The sequence below is a fragment of the Tyto alba genome, unplaced genomic scaffold (assembly GCF_018691265.1).
Source record: "Tyto alba isolate M040663 unplaced genomic scaffold, T.alba_DEE_v4.0 Super-Scaffold_39, whole genome shotgun sequence".
Taxonomy (NCBI): Eukaryota; Metazoa; Chordata; class Aves; order Strigiformes; family Tytonidae; genus Tyto; species Tyto alba.
The window spans coordinates 84,124-100,324 of NW_024881314.1; the positions used below are offsets into that span (position 1 = coordinate 84,124).

The 16,201-nt window shown below is 38.4% G+C and overlaps 1 protein-coding gene across 1 annotated transcript in view; it reads left to right on the plus strand.

Moving 5' to 3' along the window:
- Nucleotides 1-16,201, plus strand: part of CCDC57 (coiled-coil domain containing 57) — a 43,294-nt gene that overhangs the window by 12,537 nt on the left and 14,556 nt on the right. Inside the window, exons 4-9 of the mRNA XM_042802296.1 lie at nucleotides 2,064-2,264; nucleotides 4,091-4,253; nucleotides 7,209-7,395; nucleotides 10,173-10,273; nucleotides 12,244-12,472; nucleotides 13,152-13,288. Of these exons, the coding sequence (XP_042658230.1) occupies nucleotides 2,064-2,264; nucleotides 4,091-4,253; nucleotides 7,209-7,395; nucleotides 10,173-10,273; nucleotides 12,244-12,472; nucleotides 13,152-13,288 (1,018 nt within the window). The remainder of the gene's footprint in view (nucleotides 1-2,063; nucleotides 2,265-4,090; nucleotides 4,254-7,208; nucleotides 7,396-10,172; nucleotides 10,274-12,243; nucleotides 12,473-13,151; nucleotides 13,289-16,201) is intronic.

Below are 16,201 nucleotides of genomic sequence, written 5' to 3' on the forward strand. Positions count from 1 at the left end.
GTATATTGAGTTATGTATTTTATTTATATATATATATATATATTATTCACACCTGAAATGGTGATGGAAGTGTTAAGCAAAGGAAGGAGAGAGGTCATATGCAGTCATTTCCCTCATGTATTAGTAAGTCCAGCTGCAGGGAAAGCCAAGAAGTCGCTGAATAAAAGAATCTGTGTGAAAGGAACTTTAGGCAGAGATAGAAAGGGGTAGTATTCAGGGTTCACGTTGACGTAGGTAATAGGTATAGGTAGAGGATATGAATATCAGCAGACATTATAGATTATGGGGAATGTGTTTTAAAGTGTTTTGTTGATCTAATGTTTATACCATACAAAATGTCACTTACAAATTAAAAAAAAACACAAACAAAAGAACCACCTCCTCGTACCCTCTAAAAGAAAACACCTCGCAACTTTTTATACTATTTTGTTTCTGGAGCTGATGCTAACACTTCAACTGTGTCTTAAAAAATTAGGTTGTATCAGGCTGTCATTAGAATTCTTAAGTCTGATTCTCCTCCATTTTAAGGTGAAGCTGCTGACCAGAGAACTAGAGGCCCTCAAAGAGAGTGGAATACAAACAACAGAATCACTGCAAACAGTAGAAATGTTTAATCTGAAACTGGAGAAAGAAAACCAGTCCAACGATTTTGTTGCTGTGAAAGATGCTTGGTATTGTACAATTCTGATTATGATTGAAACAAACTTCTTTTCACAGACTCTACAATTCCACGCCACTTTCAACTTACTCTTTTTCACATAATCTTGTTTTAGCAACAGCTTGGGGTGGTGTACATGAGTTAATTGATCTAGTAATATATACTGTTACAACAGGAGGAGGTAACTCTTTGTATGAAATATTTGTTAAGTTGCACGGATTCAGGTTAATTCTTTCTGGATGTAACCTCTGTCACTTCAAATAAAATTTTATCTTAGAAGTTTTAGTGGTACAGTGGTACCTTCTGTCTTTACTGAAAAAGAAGTACCTCTTCTAAGCGGTAAATATGAAAAAGCTTAGTTCATCCCACTTCTAGATTGTGTGGCTAGTTTTGGTGGCTCATATTTCACACACTTGATTTGAATCCAGTAAGTCCAGTTGTGTTCAGTCACAACTTTATAGTTTTTCAAGCTGCTGCAGGCAGATTGTGAATACAGTGACAGAAAGTAACTCATTCAAACTAGAGTATTATTAGGGGGTTTCTCTTTTATGTTTTACTCATCACTAGTTCAAACTTAAGAAATAAGACTTACTCATAGTTCAATTTCTTTTCCTTCTGTTTTGTTTTAATCCTTTATATTTGAAATTTTGGATATATTTTGAAAATTTATATGCAGGTCAGCTTCAGAGGGCAAGAACATTACACAACTATTACTTGCATAACTCCTTTTTTATTTACTGTTAGATCTGAGTTTTCTGTAGGTACTATTTGGGGGTCTTTTCTTCTAGCAACTCACTTCTGTGTCACTTTAAACCTGGTCTCTTATTTTTGTGTGAGTGCATGCTCACTCACGTGCTCATCCATGGATCCCTACAGTCTCTTATTTGGAGCACTTGATCATAGGTGTCTTTCAATTGTTCAATTACTGTGAAGAATATTTTGAGTTTGGTAAAAGAGTATGTTGAATGGAGTAGTTCACTTGTTAAAAAATCTTCTCTAGGAGTCATCTTTAAAAAAAAAAAAAAAAGGGGAAAAAACTTCATTTTTAGGATCATCTGGATCCCATATTTAGGTGAAATACTGTTGTTCTTTGTGCTAATCACAAACTTAAAGTTCTGTGATAAATTGGAGTTAAACTCTCTGCAGTGGTATAAGAAGGATTCATCCTGTGTCCTAAGTCCAACTAAATAGTGGCATTCTTAGTTTGAAAAAACAACCAGAAAAGACCTCCCCACAACCTATTGCACTGAAGAGCAGATACTGATTTCTGTTTCCACTGCTTCCAACAATGATTCTTTGAATTTGCTCAAATGATATCGATAAGAAAGTAAATTGACAGTACTAAAAAATAATGTGGTTGTGTTGCTTGAAAACCCACTTTATTCTGTCTCTCTACTTCTTCTAGGAATGAGGAACTAGCTCATGCTGCCAAGGAAAAGGATGAAATGCCAGCTTCAGTGAAAGATGTCCAAATAAAACAATTTAAAATGTTGAAGCAGCAGATAAGAGAACTCCAGATGAGACAAACAAGTCTGGAAATTGAGCTGTGCAAAAGAGAATGGAGTCCCAGTGCTTGTTTAAGAGAGAAGGATGCTCTTATTAGAAAGTGAGTGACTTGATTTATCTTGTTTCATAAGCTGTGACGAAAGAAATTCACAACATCATAATTACCAGTTTTGTGTCCAACTTACTCATGTGAAAAGCTCCCAGTAATTTGTGGTTAAACAGACACCACATCTGGAGTACTGCATCCAGTTCTGGTCCCCACAGTTGAAAAAAAGACACAGATGGACTGGAGAAGGCCACAGAGATGATCAGAGAGCTGGAAAATCTGCCCTATATAGAAAAACTGAAAGAGTTGGGTCTTTTCTCTGGAGAAGGCTTGGGGGGACCTCATCACAGTTTTCTAGTGTGTAAAGTGTGGCTACAGAGAGGATGGAGTCTCTCTTCACAAGGAGCCACAGAGAAGACAAGGGGCGATGAGTGCAAATCGCACTGGGAGAGGTTTCATCTCAATGTAGAAAAGGATTTTTTTTTTACAGTGAGAACAATCGATCACTGGAAGAACTGCCCTAGGGACGTGGTAGAGTCCTCATTGCTAGAGATTTTCAAGATACGGTTGGACAGGGTACTAGATAGTCTCATCTAGGCTCCCTTTCCCGGGAAGGGTTGGACCAGGTGATCTTTCCATCCCGGGGTGTTCTATGTATATTACTGCAAGAAGATTTGTAGCAAAATTTCCATACATGTATATAAACATCAGTTTTATGATTGACATGATCAAGAAACATCTCCTCAAGGTTTAACGAGGAAATGAGATCATGTGGAAAAGATAGCGTGTGGAAACCTAGAGAAGGAGCAACATACCAGAAGTAATGAACTTCTTTCATAGCCAGCCTGGAAAGAGGCAGCTATCAGTCCAAGAAGGCCACTGAAAACTAAAGAATTGCTTAGCTGGCCTGTGTTTTGTATGACTGGAAATGCGTGGTTTACAGTATACATTTGGCTCATGATAAAGTCCCTCTGAGCTGCTAATCAAAAAAAAAAAAAAAAAAGTAATTGAACAGATTTATATCCAAGATTGCATCACATGTTTTGTTAATTGTCTTAAGCAAGCATATATTAACCTGGAAGGGGGGATTGTTCTTGTATGTAGACTTCAAGAAGAAATTATAGTGCTAAAAACAAGCGAAGATTCTCATCTGATTGAGATTTCTAAGGAGTCTGCCTCTAAAACATTCCAAATTCAATCAATGCATGGACAAGAAGATAAATTGAGGACACAGTTGGCCAAATTCCAGAAAGGTGCAGAATGGTAGAGATTTTGTCTAAAGTGACATTTACAACCAATCCTAAGAGTGCCCTGAAGTCTCGACAGCTTTGTGATTTAAAAGCTCAGACATATGACTACTGAACCTGTCTTGAAAGCCCTTAAATTCTGAATATGAGGTTTGTCTTACTTCATGCATCCTCTATCTCTTCTGTTTCCACAGTGTGTTTTCAATGTCTGTATATGCAGCAGCCTTTGAGCCTAGGAATTTTATCTTGACAATCCAACAACTTTCATTCCTAGCTCTTCTGTATCTCGTTTTCATTATTAGTAAATGGGAAATGTGCTGTGGACGGTATTGCCAAGAGCAGTATTGGTGTTGAAGAGCGGTTTATTCCACTTGAGCTGAGGTGACCTCCAAAGCTGATTCTAAATACCCATAGAGATGGACGCTTAGAGACTGCTGAGCTCTAAGCAATTAAAATGCTTTTGTCCAGTAAAGTACATAGAGTAGTATAGAATAAAATAGATAATTTGGAAAACAGAACAAGGAAAGAAGATGAGGACAGCAAACAAGGCTGAGATTTAATAAACAAAACAAACACAAAACATTCTTAGTGTTGGTCTTGCTGAAATCAACAGCTTTGCTCTGTTTATCATAGGTTTAAACAACAACTGTCTCTGGCAGCTGAGCGAGAATGGATTTTGGAACAGAGTAAAAGGCAAGCAGTACTGGACTGGCAGCAGCTCTGTGAGAATGCTGAAAGTAAATGGTATCAGAAAGCAGAGGATCTAACACAAAGTCTGTCTTCAGCAAGAGAGCAGGTGAGAATTTCAAATTAACACTGGTTAGGAGCCATCTGTTGCATAGAGAGCTATCGATTTTTTCCATCATGGTGTTTCTCAGGGGAGGCATGACTTAAGCCTTCTTTCAGAAATCTGTAAAACAGTAATTCTATATTGTGCACAGCAGTTCATCAAATATATTTAATCAGAGACCAGATTAATTTTCTTGGACAATCTCTAATTGTGACTTTTGCTTCCTTGCAGTGAAGTCAGGTCAGCTTGAGAGATGCCACTGCTTTTCTCTTGGCGTTGTATCAGAAGAAGAAATATCCCTCTTAGAGCAGCTCTAGGGCAGAAAGAGTTTCAGATCACAGTACAGCATGATTTCTATCAAGGGAACAATATTAGTCTTGGAAAACTTGGAGTATTTTTGTATAGAAGAAAGTACATACAGGAATTATGTACAAGCTTCTGTTTCTGAAAAATTAAATACATGTTTAGAGACTGTTACACAATGGACTAACAGTAATTCTCAATTAGCAATGACCAGTAGCCTAGTAAACTCATGGGTACAGAGGAAACACTTGTTTACGAAATTTAGAATGCAGGCATTTACTCTGGTGTTTTATTTTACCATTGTCTTCCCAGAATGATTCATAGGCATCAGTAGGAATGCATCTGAGAGATTAGTCAGCATTGTCCATTCCACATACAGAAGATGAGACAATGAAGCCAAATTATTTTTCTGTAAAGGCAATTTTTGACAGAGCCAGAAGGGATATGCTTTAAGTCCCTGTCCTGTGATTTAAAATATCTTTTTCTTTGCTTTCCTTCTTTTTTTATTTATTTTCTTTCTTTTTAATCTCCACCTTTTGTCCTTGAGCTACTGACGTCCTCCGCTTTCCCTCCCTTCCCTTCCTCCTGGGTTGAAGTTGATCTACAGAAAACAGACTACAGGTTGCATAAAGTGAAGACTATTCTTTCTGCTTTGACTGTTGAGAGAGAACAGACAATACAAGCATCGTTTAATCACAGTATTTTACCCTAAGAGGAGGAACAGGTTAGACAACACTTAAGGTCCTGACTGGGACTAATTCATTCCGAGATTACAACCTTGTGGATTTTTTCCGCTGGACTTCTTGTAAGCAGTTCATCTGTTTGATATGTTTAATTCAAAATATAGACATATCTAGCCCAGAATGCGCATAAATTAGGTGTCATAGGCTTCATTATGGCTCTGATCCATTACTCACTAGCAAAAGGAGCAAGCTGGATCTAGGCAGTTGCTTCAAAACTGAACAATGTACTGCACCATCATGGCACGTAAGAATGGGAAGAATTAATTTCTGTAATGTTCCTGAGACTCTGTGTTAGTTGCAATTCAGAGTAGAATCTGAAGTAGCAAACTTCAAATTTTAAGGCAGTGTTTCAAAATACTAATTTTACAGCTGTTTAAAATAACGTATTTTATTCTAGTATCACAAACTCTCTTTCCTTTCTTTGCTACTTATTAAAATACATTTTTTAAAAGCCATTCAGGTTCGCAAACATAATGCTGGTTTGAAGCCATGCTGAAGGATAGTGCATTGAGTAGAAAATGGTCTTTTACAAAAGAATGAAAGTAAAGTTTGTGCTGCAGTGCACCCTACTGGGCAGCTTCATATGCTCAACAGTGGGCAGTTACGAGTGTATTATCAGAGCCTGCAGATAAGAAAAAGCAGTGTTAAGCAAGCCTAGTGGTTTCTGAATGCAGAAAGTGTATTCCGAAAGATACTTCCTGAAAACATTTTTTAATAATAAATTAGACAAAAGTAGACTACTATCAAAAACTTACTATGGAGCAAGTGGTTTTTGCCAGTTTGATTTCAAACTGGACTGATTTGCAAATTGATCATTCAAATACCAAGAGAATTGGGGTTGGGGAGGAGTTCTTTTGCTGTTCACATTCACTGTTGTCTTCCACTGTAACTGACTGTTACTGTTGTTGGCAAGACTTTGTTTTCATTGTCATGCTTTTCTTTCTGTTGCTAATACACTCTGTCTCTGTTTTGCACTTTTGGCCTGTAGGATGAGCAGTACCCATCTCAGCAAAACCATTTTTGTCTCTTGATTTTATGTGAAGGGCCATTGTTTAAGAAATAACTAAACAAAAAAAAAATTACGAGCTAAAACCTTTTTGCTTATTTTTTCTGCACAGAATGAATTGTAAACAAACAGAAGGGGAAAAGTGATTAAAAATTTAAAATCAATACCATTTGTGTCAAGGAGTCTTCGTAAAGAAGGAATAGTATGTTGGCTAGCCTCTAGTTCAGATGAATGAGGCAAGAAAGATTTAAGTTTAAATACACCATAGTACAGTATCTTCAGCATGCCGGTCCTTTCTCCCGATTGGTCTGAGACCCCCTGAGGATGCTAGAAGTACTACAATCATCATTCTTGTCCTTTAATTAAGTGACAGATAGGAACATACCTGCCTAGAAAATCTTGCTTGTAACTGATTTTGAGTATGACTTAGATCATGTCTACCTAACTGGAGCATGCTAATAATACCGTACAAGTGCACAGATAAGAAAAGATTGCTTACAGTAATTCTGGATGATTATGTGATCTTCCAGCTAGGCACTTTCAAGAATTTGGCAGGTCAGAAAGGGGACTGCTATTGAGCCAGGGAGTTCTTCAAGGAGATGGGTTACCCATGAGTAGAAGAGACAGAGATCGCACACTTCAGAGAACAACAGTGATAAGACAGTCACCTCTGTGACCATCCTCCTCCCCATCTGTGCCACTTTCCCAATCTCAGGTTCTCATCACAGCACTTTTTTCCCTGGCAAATCCCCAGGATAACCAGATTTCTTTGTTTTCTTCCCGTTGTTCTTTTCTCCCAAGTCTGTTCATGGATTGAAAATACTAGGATCTCTGTGTGTGGTGGTGTGGAGACAATATGTGTTGCTCATTAATGAACGGTTGTTACTGTGTTGTACTTCTATTTTACAGATATTTCAGTGTGACGATACAAGTTCTGTGAGCAAAGATACTCCTACCTTGGAAATAAAAAAGTTGCAGGAGCAGAATGCCAACCTTCGGGCTGCTGTTGCACAAATGAGGAAAGAAATGGAGAGTCTTGATGAGCAGATGATGTCCCCTCTTCCTCTGACAGAAAACAGACAGCTTGCAGAGCAAGGTGACAACTCTCACCACAGAACTCTGAATTCAGTTAAGGGAAAGTAGCGGTCACAGTCACGACCTATGAGGGCTACCCAACCCACGGGTATGTAAAGATCATGACCGTGCGGTTCTCAGGATTCCATAGCACACAGACGTCTGAGAATCTGAGAATTTCTTTATTACAAATTACTACAAAACTATTATTGGTAAAAACAAATACACACACACACATATAAGTCACTACAAAATTACCACTAGGAAGAGCAAATGTGTATATATCTTGCAAGAGTAAAGCAAATACATGTATATTACAAGTTATTACAGAATTCCAACTAGTGAAGCAAATATATAGAATCACAGAATGGTTTGTATTGGAAGGGACCTTTAAAGGTCACCTCATCCAACTGCTCTGTGGTGGGCAGGGACACCTTCCACTAGAGCAGGTTGCCCAAAGCCCCATCCAACCTGGCCTTGAACACTTCCAGTGATGGGGCATGCACAACTTCCCTGGGCAACCTGTTGCAATGTCTCATCATAAAAAATTTCTTCATAGGAGAGGTATTCTAGTCCTCTGATAATTTTCATGGGCCTCCACTTGACAGGTCCATGTCTTTCTTACAAACCTTTCCCTGTGGACATGCCTATATATTATGTGAGGTGTTACTGGTATGACACTTGCCAAACCGCTCCCAGAAGTGGGGCTAGTAGACAATGGGGAAAAAAGTCTCACTTCAAAGATGATCCGCATTACTGAGTTGGGAGTCAGCCAGGTGTCCCCAGTGAGGTTCCAGCCTGTTTGGGAGATCATGTGCAGGGAGGATCTTGCAGACAGGCTCATTTTCGGTAGGTAGTGAGTTACTTTTTATACATTTTTGGTGTAGATACCTAGGCAGGCTTAGGACATCAGTTTCAGGTATTGTTGTTGCTAACTCCTGTTTTCCTGGAAGGTCAGTTTGTTATCACAGTTTCTTTGTCCTTCTTCCTACAGCTGGAGGCTCAGGAGATACCCTTCTTTGTAGGTATGCTTACTGGGTGGCCTTTAAGGTGTCTCCATCAGGAAGCTAAAAATTTTAAAAGATCTCAATATTAAAAATATATAGTACTTTCAAATGCATCCTTTTACCAAATATTGCCACACGTTAGTTGAGTGATTTTTAGCATCTCATTTCAGTAACATTTCAGTACATCATTTCAGTATGTCTTACACTTTCATTTTTACATTTTTTTATTATCCTTCATGGGAAAGTCAAAGCTGATAACATTAAAGAAAAAACAAAACAAAAACCTGCAGAAGGTATGTCCATTACAACTAGATACGTTTTGTAGGAAATTTCTGAAAATTTGTTAAATTCAGTTTTGATTGGCTCTTGTGCAGGCCTGTTTAGAAACAAAACTGGATCTTTTCTTCATAAACATTGTGCCTTCTGTAAGTCTGGAGAAGAGGGGAAAGAAAATCAATGGTAATGGAATAACTAGCTCTGATTTGTGCTGGTTTGTTTGGTTTTTTAAATAGGCAGGGTATAACTTTTTCAAGGACGTCTTTTACTTCTGTGGAATAAGTAGCCCTGTGTTTAGCACCTTTCACCAGTTATACAAGTACTGGTGGATAGCTGATTTCTACATCTCTGTGTGTCATCTATGTAAACATTTAACTTCTAGTTGCTTCAAACTACTGCAGAGTCACCATGCATTGTTTTCTGTATTTCAGAAAAAATAAGATGGGTTTGATGAAAGCCATTTTGTTGTGCCAACCATTTTGCTGTCATGCTTCTCTGTTTTAATTTTGCAGTGTGACTGGATCTGTGTGTTACCAGTTTGCAGAATTAGTTTTACACTGTTACTTGTACAGTAATATGAGATCAGTGGCTAATTAAGTATGCAGGCGTTTTTAATAAATATAAGTATATTCTATATTTGTTAATAATGAGGCATTAATAACAAATTAAAGCAAAAGCTTTGTTAATTTTAAATAAACAAATGCAACCACAGTTTTTTGTCACAAGCAGTTAAAGTTAGTCCACTGTTTTTTGAAGATGTTGTAGTCCAATATGTAAAAGATTTACTGCTGCTAGAGTTTAGCAGTGTCCAAGAGAAGCAGTAATCTTTGTCAGCTGATAAATCTAAGTTTTCAGAAATGTATTACCATTTTCTTTATGGCTGGAAGACTTATTCAACCTAAGTAATCTTTCTTATATCCCTTTTAAATGTCCCTTTTAAAAATCTATGGAGATCATATTCAGTCACTAGAAGAGATGATAATGTTAAATCTGAAATTTTTAAGACAATGGGAGAGTAACTTAGGTGGCACTTCTGGTTTCCAGAGAGTCATCTGCTCTTTCCCGACTTGTCCGTATACATCAGTATGTTCAGACTCACATTTTTACTGGAACTAAATAATTTTTCAGGATTAACTTCCATTTATTGGTGATTTTTTTCGACTGTGATTGAAAGAAGCTACTGTGTCTTAATTATTTTTGTTATACTCAATATTGACAGTTTCCCAAGAGTGAGTAAATAATGCAGTATTGGAAGGAAAAAGAACTTCTCTGTGCTCCTTACCCATGAATTGACCTTTCTAATATGTATCTTTAGTCACTTCTGTATTTTGTAGCTGTCTGATATTTGCATACGAGACTACTATTTTTTATATTTCTTCAGCTCTGTTTACATCTGCTGAAGTGGTGTGCATGTATATGAATGAGACAGTTCTGAAGCAGGTGTTGCTATTAAAGCTGTATAAATACATATACTCTGTATAAATACATACACATTCATATTATACTCCTCTTTTAGGTTCATTATGCACAAACAAAATTTCAACTGGAACTGTTATGAGTAATATCAAAGTCAGCTCAACTAACTTGGATTATATAGTAAACCCAGACACAGAAAAGGTATGAAGAGGTTTAAACTACCTAAAATATATGTGCGTGTATGTTTAATTAAATAATGTATTATTTTTGTTTGAATAAATGCTAAGAACTAAAGCAATATACATTTATGTGGACAGTTAGTAATGAGGGTTAGACGAGCGCCAGCAATGATTTTTTCAACCAAACGTGTGCTCATTCTTTCTAGGCAATAAATTTTCACTAGTCATTTCCTGTCACAAGTCACTCCTGATCTTTCAAGCCCTTCTTGATATGTTGGGGTTTTTTTTCCACTTGCAAATTCTTGGACTGCTGTGTATCACCTCTTTGAGTTTTCCATTGTAAATCCATATTTTAACTTTTTTTTAAATACCAAAAATCTTTCAATATACCTTGTAATAAGGTAAATAGAGTTGAAACTGTACATACTGTGTCACTACTGGACTCTGATGAGAGGTCTCTTAGAAAACTAATAAAGGAATTGAAAACCGGGACAAATACCTAATGCTGCGTGAGGAGTAAGTCACTGTATGTTCTCCCCCCTCATGTCTCCCAGTGATTTCATGGTGTAGTAAATGGAGTCTAAAGCAAGATAGGTTAAAATACAATTAAAAAAATAAGGGGGTTCTAATTTTCAAATCATCTGTAAAATCTGCTAGTATCTGTTTCACACTTTAATCTTACTGTTAAGGCTCACCAGTAGCCATCTTAAGTTCAAGGAAATGGAAATAATACCTAAGTAATAAATAAGGATGAGAGGTGCTGATATACATTAAAAGCTAAGAACTTTAGCAACTGAAACAATATCAGTGTTTAAATAAAACTTCGGAGCCTTGGGAACCTTGAGTGTAAACGTGTACAACCCACCAGGCGCAGTTCATGTTAATCTTAGTTGTATCTTTTTGCTGAATATCGAAGGAGATGTTTTTGTTCCTGCTGTCAAATTATATGTAGGAAATCATTGTGTACCAGTACAGACAACATAGTTTTACTTTTTTTCTTTGGCCACTTCTGGAATTAGGTGTAAACTGAATTTTATACCAACTATTCTTTTCTGTTGCAGAAAATGTTTTACAAACTACTGTCCAAGATGCATGCTCATTTTCTTCACATTTCTTTTAAGTGGGGATAGAGCCTTAAAAGAAGAGTAGAGCATGGCTTTGCCTCGGAGACAGTAAGATAGGAGCTGAACATTCTCTGTGCCAGAGATTAATTCTTTGCTTCATGATGCTAAACTATAATTGAACGCTCAGGGCTGGATGTGAGAGCAAGAATATTTTTCAGGCAGTGATGTGCATCTTCAGCGCAAAATGCTGAACTACTTGTGCTTTATATGTAGAGGCATGTAAATAGCAGATGTGCAGGTCAAAACTTGAGCAAAATGCTGGAATTGTAGTTAATGCTGTCTTCACTTATATTGAACTATCATTTCCTGTCTATTTCTGCTGTCTCTTTTATTTCTTCTTAGTGCATAACCCTTCTTAGGCATAGGCTGGCAGCTGGAAACAGTTCTGAGAGTACCTTACAAACAACGGGCAAAACCAATTGTAGAATCTTTACTTTTCACTCTGCAGCATTTCTCTTTAAAACACCATTTTATGTCATATCTACCCCATATGTGTGTGTGCACGTGATGACTACACAAAGAAGGGTTTGTTGTGGCTTGCTATCTGCTGTACAGTGGGGTTTTTTCCACATTTTAGCTTAAAATTAACTGCTCTCTGGTTTACAGTTATATGGTGTTTATCTTATGTGTATTATTTTACACTTACAGTTAACAATATTTTTGTGAGTGTCCCAGGCTGTTACAGTGTTTTGCTCCGTGGTTTAGTCTGCCCTGTATTTCTAACAGAATCTTGAAAATGGACCCTCAAAAATGGCCTGTAGACGTCAACGTTATGCTTTTTCTTCAACTGGATTCTAATGTGTGTTTGTACAAATCTCTAAACCTGCAGACCACAGTATTCATTATAAGCACTATCTGTTATTTTCAGGGGCCAAAACCCAAAGGTCTTGAAGAAAAAATGGTAGATCTTGGACAACAGTTACCTGACATAGGTCCTGGTGTTGGTCTTCAGTATGGTGTCAGATGCACTCCACAAGGAATGCAAAATAAACTGAAGGAAGCAGCAAGAAAAATCTCAATTCTGGGCCAAGAGAAGCAGCAGCTGATTGAAATGGGAAACAGACTCAGGGCAGAACTCAGAATGCTATTAAGGGAAGGTAAATTTAATCTACAGAAGAGTGCTATCTTACGTATTTAGAACAAAACCTGGGAGTCAGTTCATCCTTTGAGCTGGAGAGAACTAAGTTTTAATAGGAAAACAAAGTGCTGGACCTGAATGATTCTTGATCTGCATGGTTTGTGTGAGACTCTGTTGGTAAATGTTGCAAGTAAGATTATCCTGTGGTAGGAGGTGGTAACAAAACGGTGAATGTCTGTAGGCAGTAACTTTTCATTGATGAACATTAGATGAAGGACTCCCAGGTGCTTAGGTGTCAGTGTGGGAACTGGAAGCTAAGCTAAGACTTTAAAAGATCAGAAAAGAAGTAGTTCATCTGTTGGAATAAAAACCAACGCTTTATGAAACTGAAAGAGAAAGCAGAATAATTTTACTATAGAGTAAACTTGAATCAAGAGTATAAGAGTATATATACTGTAAGAAGAATTCACTTTCACTGTGGACATTTAAATTCCATGCAACAATTGCTCTGGCAATGAAGCAAATGAAAAAAAAAAAAAAAAAAGGCCCATTTCCACATAGCATTGAATCCATCTGCAATGAGAAGACCTGTGTTCTGTGGGTCATTTATATCTACTATAAGCACTTGCTGGGAATGTAATACCGATGAGAAAATAACAACAGAGAATGCCTTCCTCAGTATGTTCTCTCCTTTATAGGACTTCGGCATCCTGTTAGCTGTAGGCGCTGCACAGTTTGCGTTGCTTCTGGTAGTCTTTTTCCAAGAGAGCTTGTCAAAAGAACACAGTGTCAGCTATCAGCTTTAAAGCATCTACAGCACAGGCTTACAACACAGGTAAAGATATGGTCTCTGAAATCTAGTGATAATATCAGTTAAGCCAGTTCTAATTCCATGAATATGACTTTCCTTAAAATTCTGCATATAAATGTCTTTTACTGACTTTAGATCAAATCTTCCTTTGGTACCTTGGAAGATTTCATAGAATCATAGAGTATCCTGAGCTGGAAAGGACCCATGAGGATCTTTGAGTCCTGACTCCGCACAGAGCAACCTAGAAGTTAAGCCGTGTATCTAAGAGCATTGTCCAAATGCTTCTTGAACACCAACAGGCTTGGATCCGTGACCACTCCCTGGGGAGCTTGTTTTGGTGCTAGACCACTCTCTCAGTGAAGAACTTCTTCCTAATAACTAGTCTGAACTCCCCCTGATGCACCTCTAAGCCATTCCCTTGCATCCTATCACCGGACACGAGAAAGAAGAGATCAGCACCTCCCTCCCTGCTCCCCCTTGTGAGGAAGTTGTATCGAACAATGAGGTCCTCAGTTTCCTCTTTTCTAAACTGAACAAGCCAAGTATCCTCAGGCTCTCCTCGTAAGTCATGCCCTCTAGTCCTTTCACTATCTTTGTTGCCCTCCTTTGGACACGTTCTAATATTTCTGTTGTTAAAGGAGACTCGAACTCCGTCGTGGGTTACTCTAGGATTTTATTCAGGTCCAGCAGCGTTGGGTCACCTCCGCAGAGAGTAACAGCTTACATGAGTTCGCATACATGTATTTATGCACCTACAAAGCATTACCTAATCCAAAATACACAGAATTATACTTTATCAGTCATTATTATCTTGACAGTGGGTTTCACATCTTGTTCTGGAGTCCGACTACTTCATTGTTTTGTTTCTTCTTTCTTTTAGTCTTCAAGGACGATTACCTCAAGTTCTGTACGTCTCAGTTCTTAGTAGCCACAATGATAGATCTCCCATTGCTTCGGTAGCTAAGGGCCAGTTTCTCATACATCAACATCCTTTGAACTGTCAGGCCCATCATTACCTTTGTTACAACATTTTATTGATGCTCTATTCAGTTGTCTATGCTTGCAGCCCTGGGCTGGGGCTATACAGGGGACAGAGCTGATAGAACAGCTTGTGCAGCAGCACTGCATTGCAACATTTTCCCAACACTGTATCCTCATATTGTGGAGCCCAAAACTGCACACAGTACTTGAGGTGAGGCTACACCAGTGCTGAGTATAGTGAGAGAATCGCTCCCTTTGACTGGTTAGCTACACTGTGCCTGAGGCACCCCAGAATATGGTTGGCCCTTGTAGCTACCAGGGCACATTGTTGATTGATACTGAGCTTACCATCAACCAAAATTCCCAGATCCCTTTCTGCAGGGCTGCACTCCAACCTCTTGTCCCTCAAATCTATGCAGATATCCAGGATTACACCGTCCCAGGTGCAGTCTCTAGCATTTGCTCTTGTTAAATTTCATATGGTTGGTGATTGCCAAGCGCTCTAACCTATCAAGATCTCTCTGTAAGGTCTCTCTACCCTCAGGGGAATCAATGAGTCCTCCTAATTTAGTATCATTGGCAAACTTACTTAGTGTGCACTGAAATCCTGTGTCCAGGTCATGGATAAAAACATCAAAGAGAACTGGCCTTAAAATTGAGCCCTGGAGAACACCATTAGTGACTGTCTGCCGGCCAGATGTTACCCCACTTACTTATAGGGTTATAGATGGGACTTTGAAATTAATGTTTTTCAACGTGATTTTCTTCCAAGGAATTTCAGAAACACTTGCATTAATGCAGCATAAATGCAATCTTGAATTACAAGTATGAGTTTCATAAAGCTTAGTTTTAAATAAGATAGGCCATTTGAAGAATTTGCAGTATGTTCTTAGATAAACTTGAAAATGGTTAATCAGTGAACATATTTCCAAATATCCACAGTGGTGGGATTTTAAAGCACCCTCATTGGAATTATTGTAATAGCATGTTTTCCATATATGAAAGCAGGATATATAATTAACCTGTCCCTTATATTTTGTAATTAAAATACAACTTTAATAGTTAAATTGGAGCTTTCATCAGAGACACAAACGGATAAATCCTGGCTCCCCTAGTAGTTAGTGGCAGACCTCCCAGTGACTTTAATAGTCAGGATTTCACTATGTACTTTATTTAATCGATCAGCAGATTTGTTCCTGTGAGGATTGAGTCAGAGCAGCTGATTTTGAATTGTAGTTTTGAGGGCAGTAAACAATGTTCTTCCAGAAAGGGTAAGGTTGTTGCTCTGAGGTATAAAACTCCAGTAGAATTATTAACCAATTTCAGCGGGGGAAATACTTCCTCTGGGAACCTCTCCGGGTAAGTTGTTCCAGTGTTTGATCACCCTCCCAGTGAAGGTTGGAGTTTGGTTTTGTTTTTCCCCCTTATGCTTAAGCAGAGTGTTCTGTACTTCACTATCTGCCCATTGTCTCTCTTTCTTCCACTGTATACCACTGAGAAGAGTCTGGCTCAGTCATCTTTACCTCCTCCCACCATCCCCATCAGGTGCTTATACATGTTGAAGGGTTCGCTCCTGGGGTATCTCTTCTGGAGGCTAAACAAGGCCAGCTTCCCCAACTACTCCTCATATATCAGATGCTCTAATTCAACGATCATCTTTGTGGCTGTTTGCTGGACTTGCTCCCATATGTCCATGTCTGTCTTGTACTGGGAAGCCCAAAAGTGGACACAGTACTCTAAACGTGGTTGCAGCAGTGCTTGGTAGAGGGAACTAATCACCTCCCTTGACCTACTGGCAGTGATTTTCCTGATGCAGGCCAGGATGCTGTTGGCCGAAGGCCTCAGGAACGCGTTGCTGCCTCGTGTTCACCTTGTAGTCCTCCAGGTTACCTGTTTCTTTTCTGCTGAGCTGCTTTCCAAGCAGTTGCCCTCCAGCCTATTAGATTGAAACTGCAA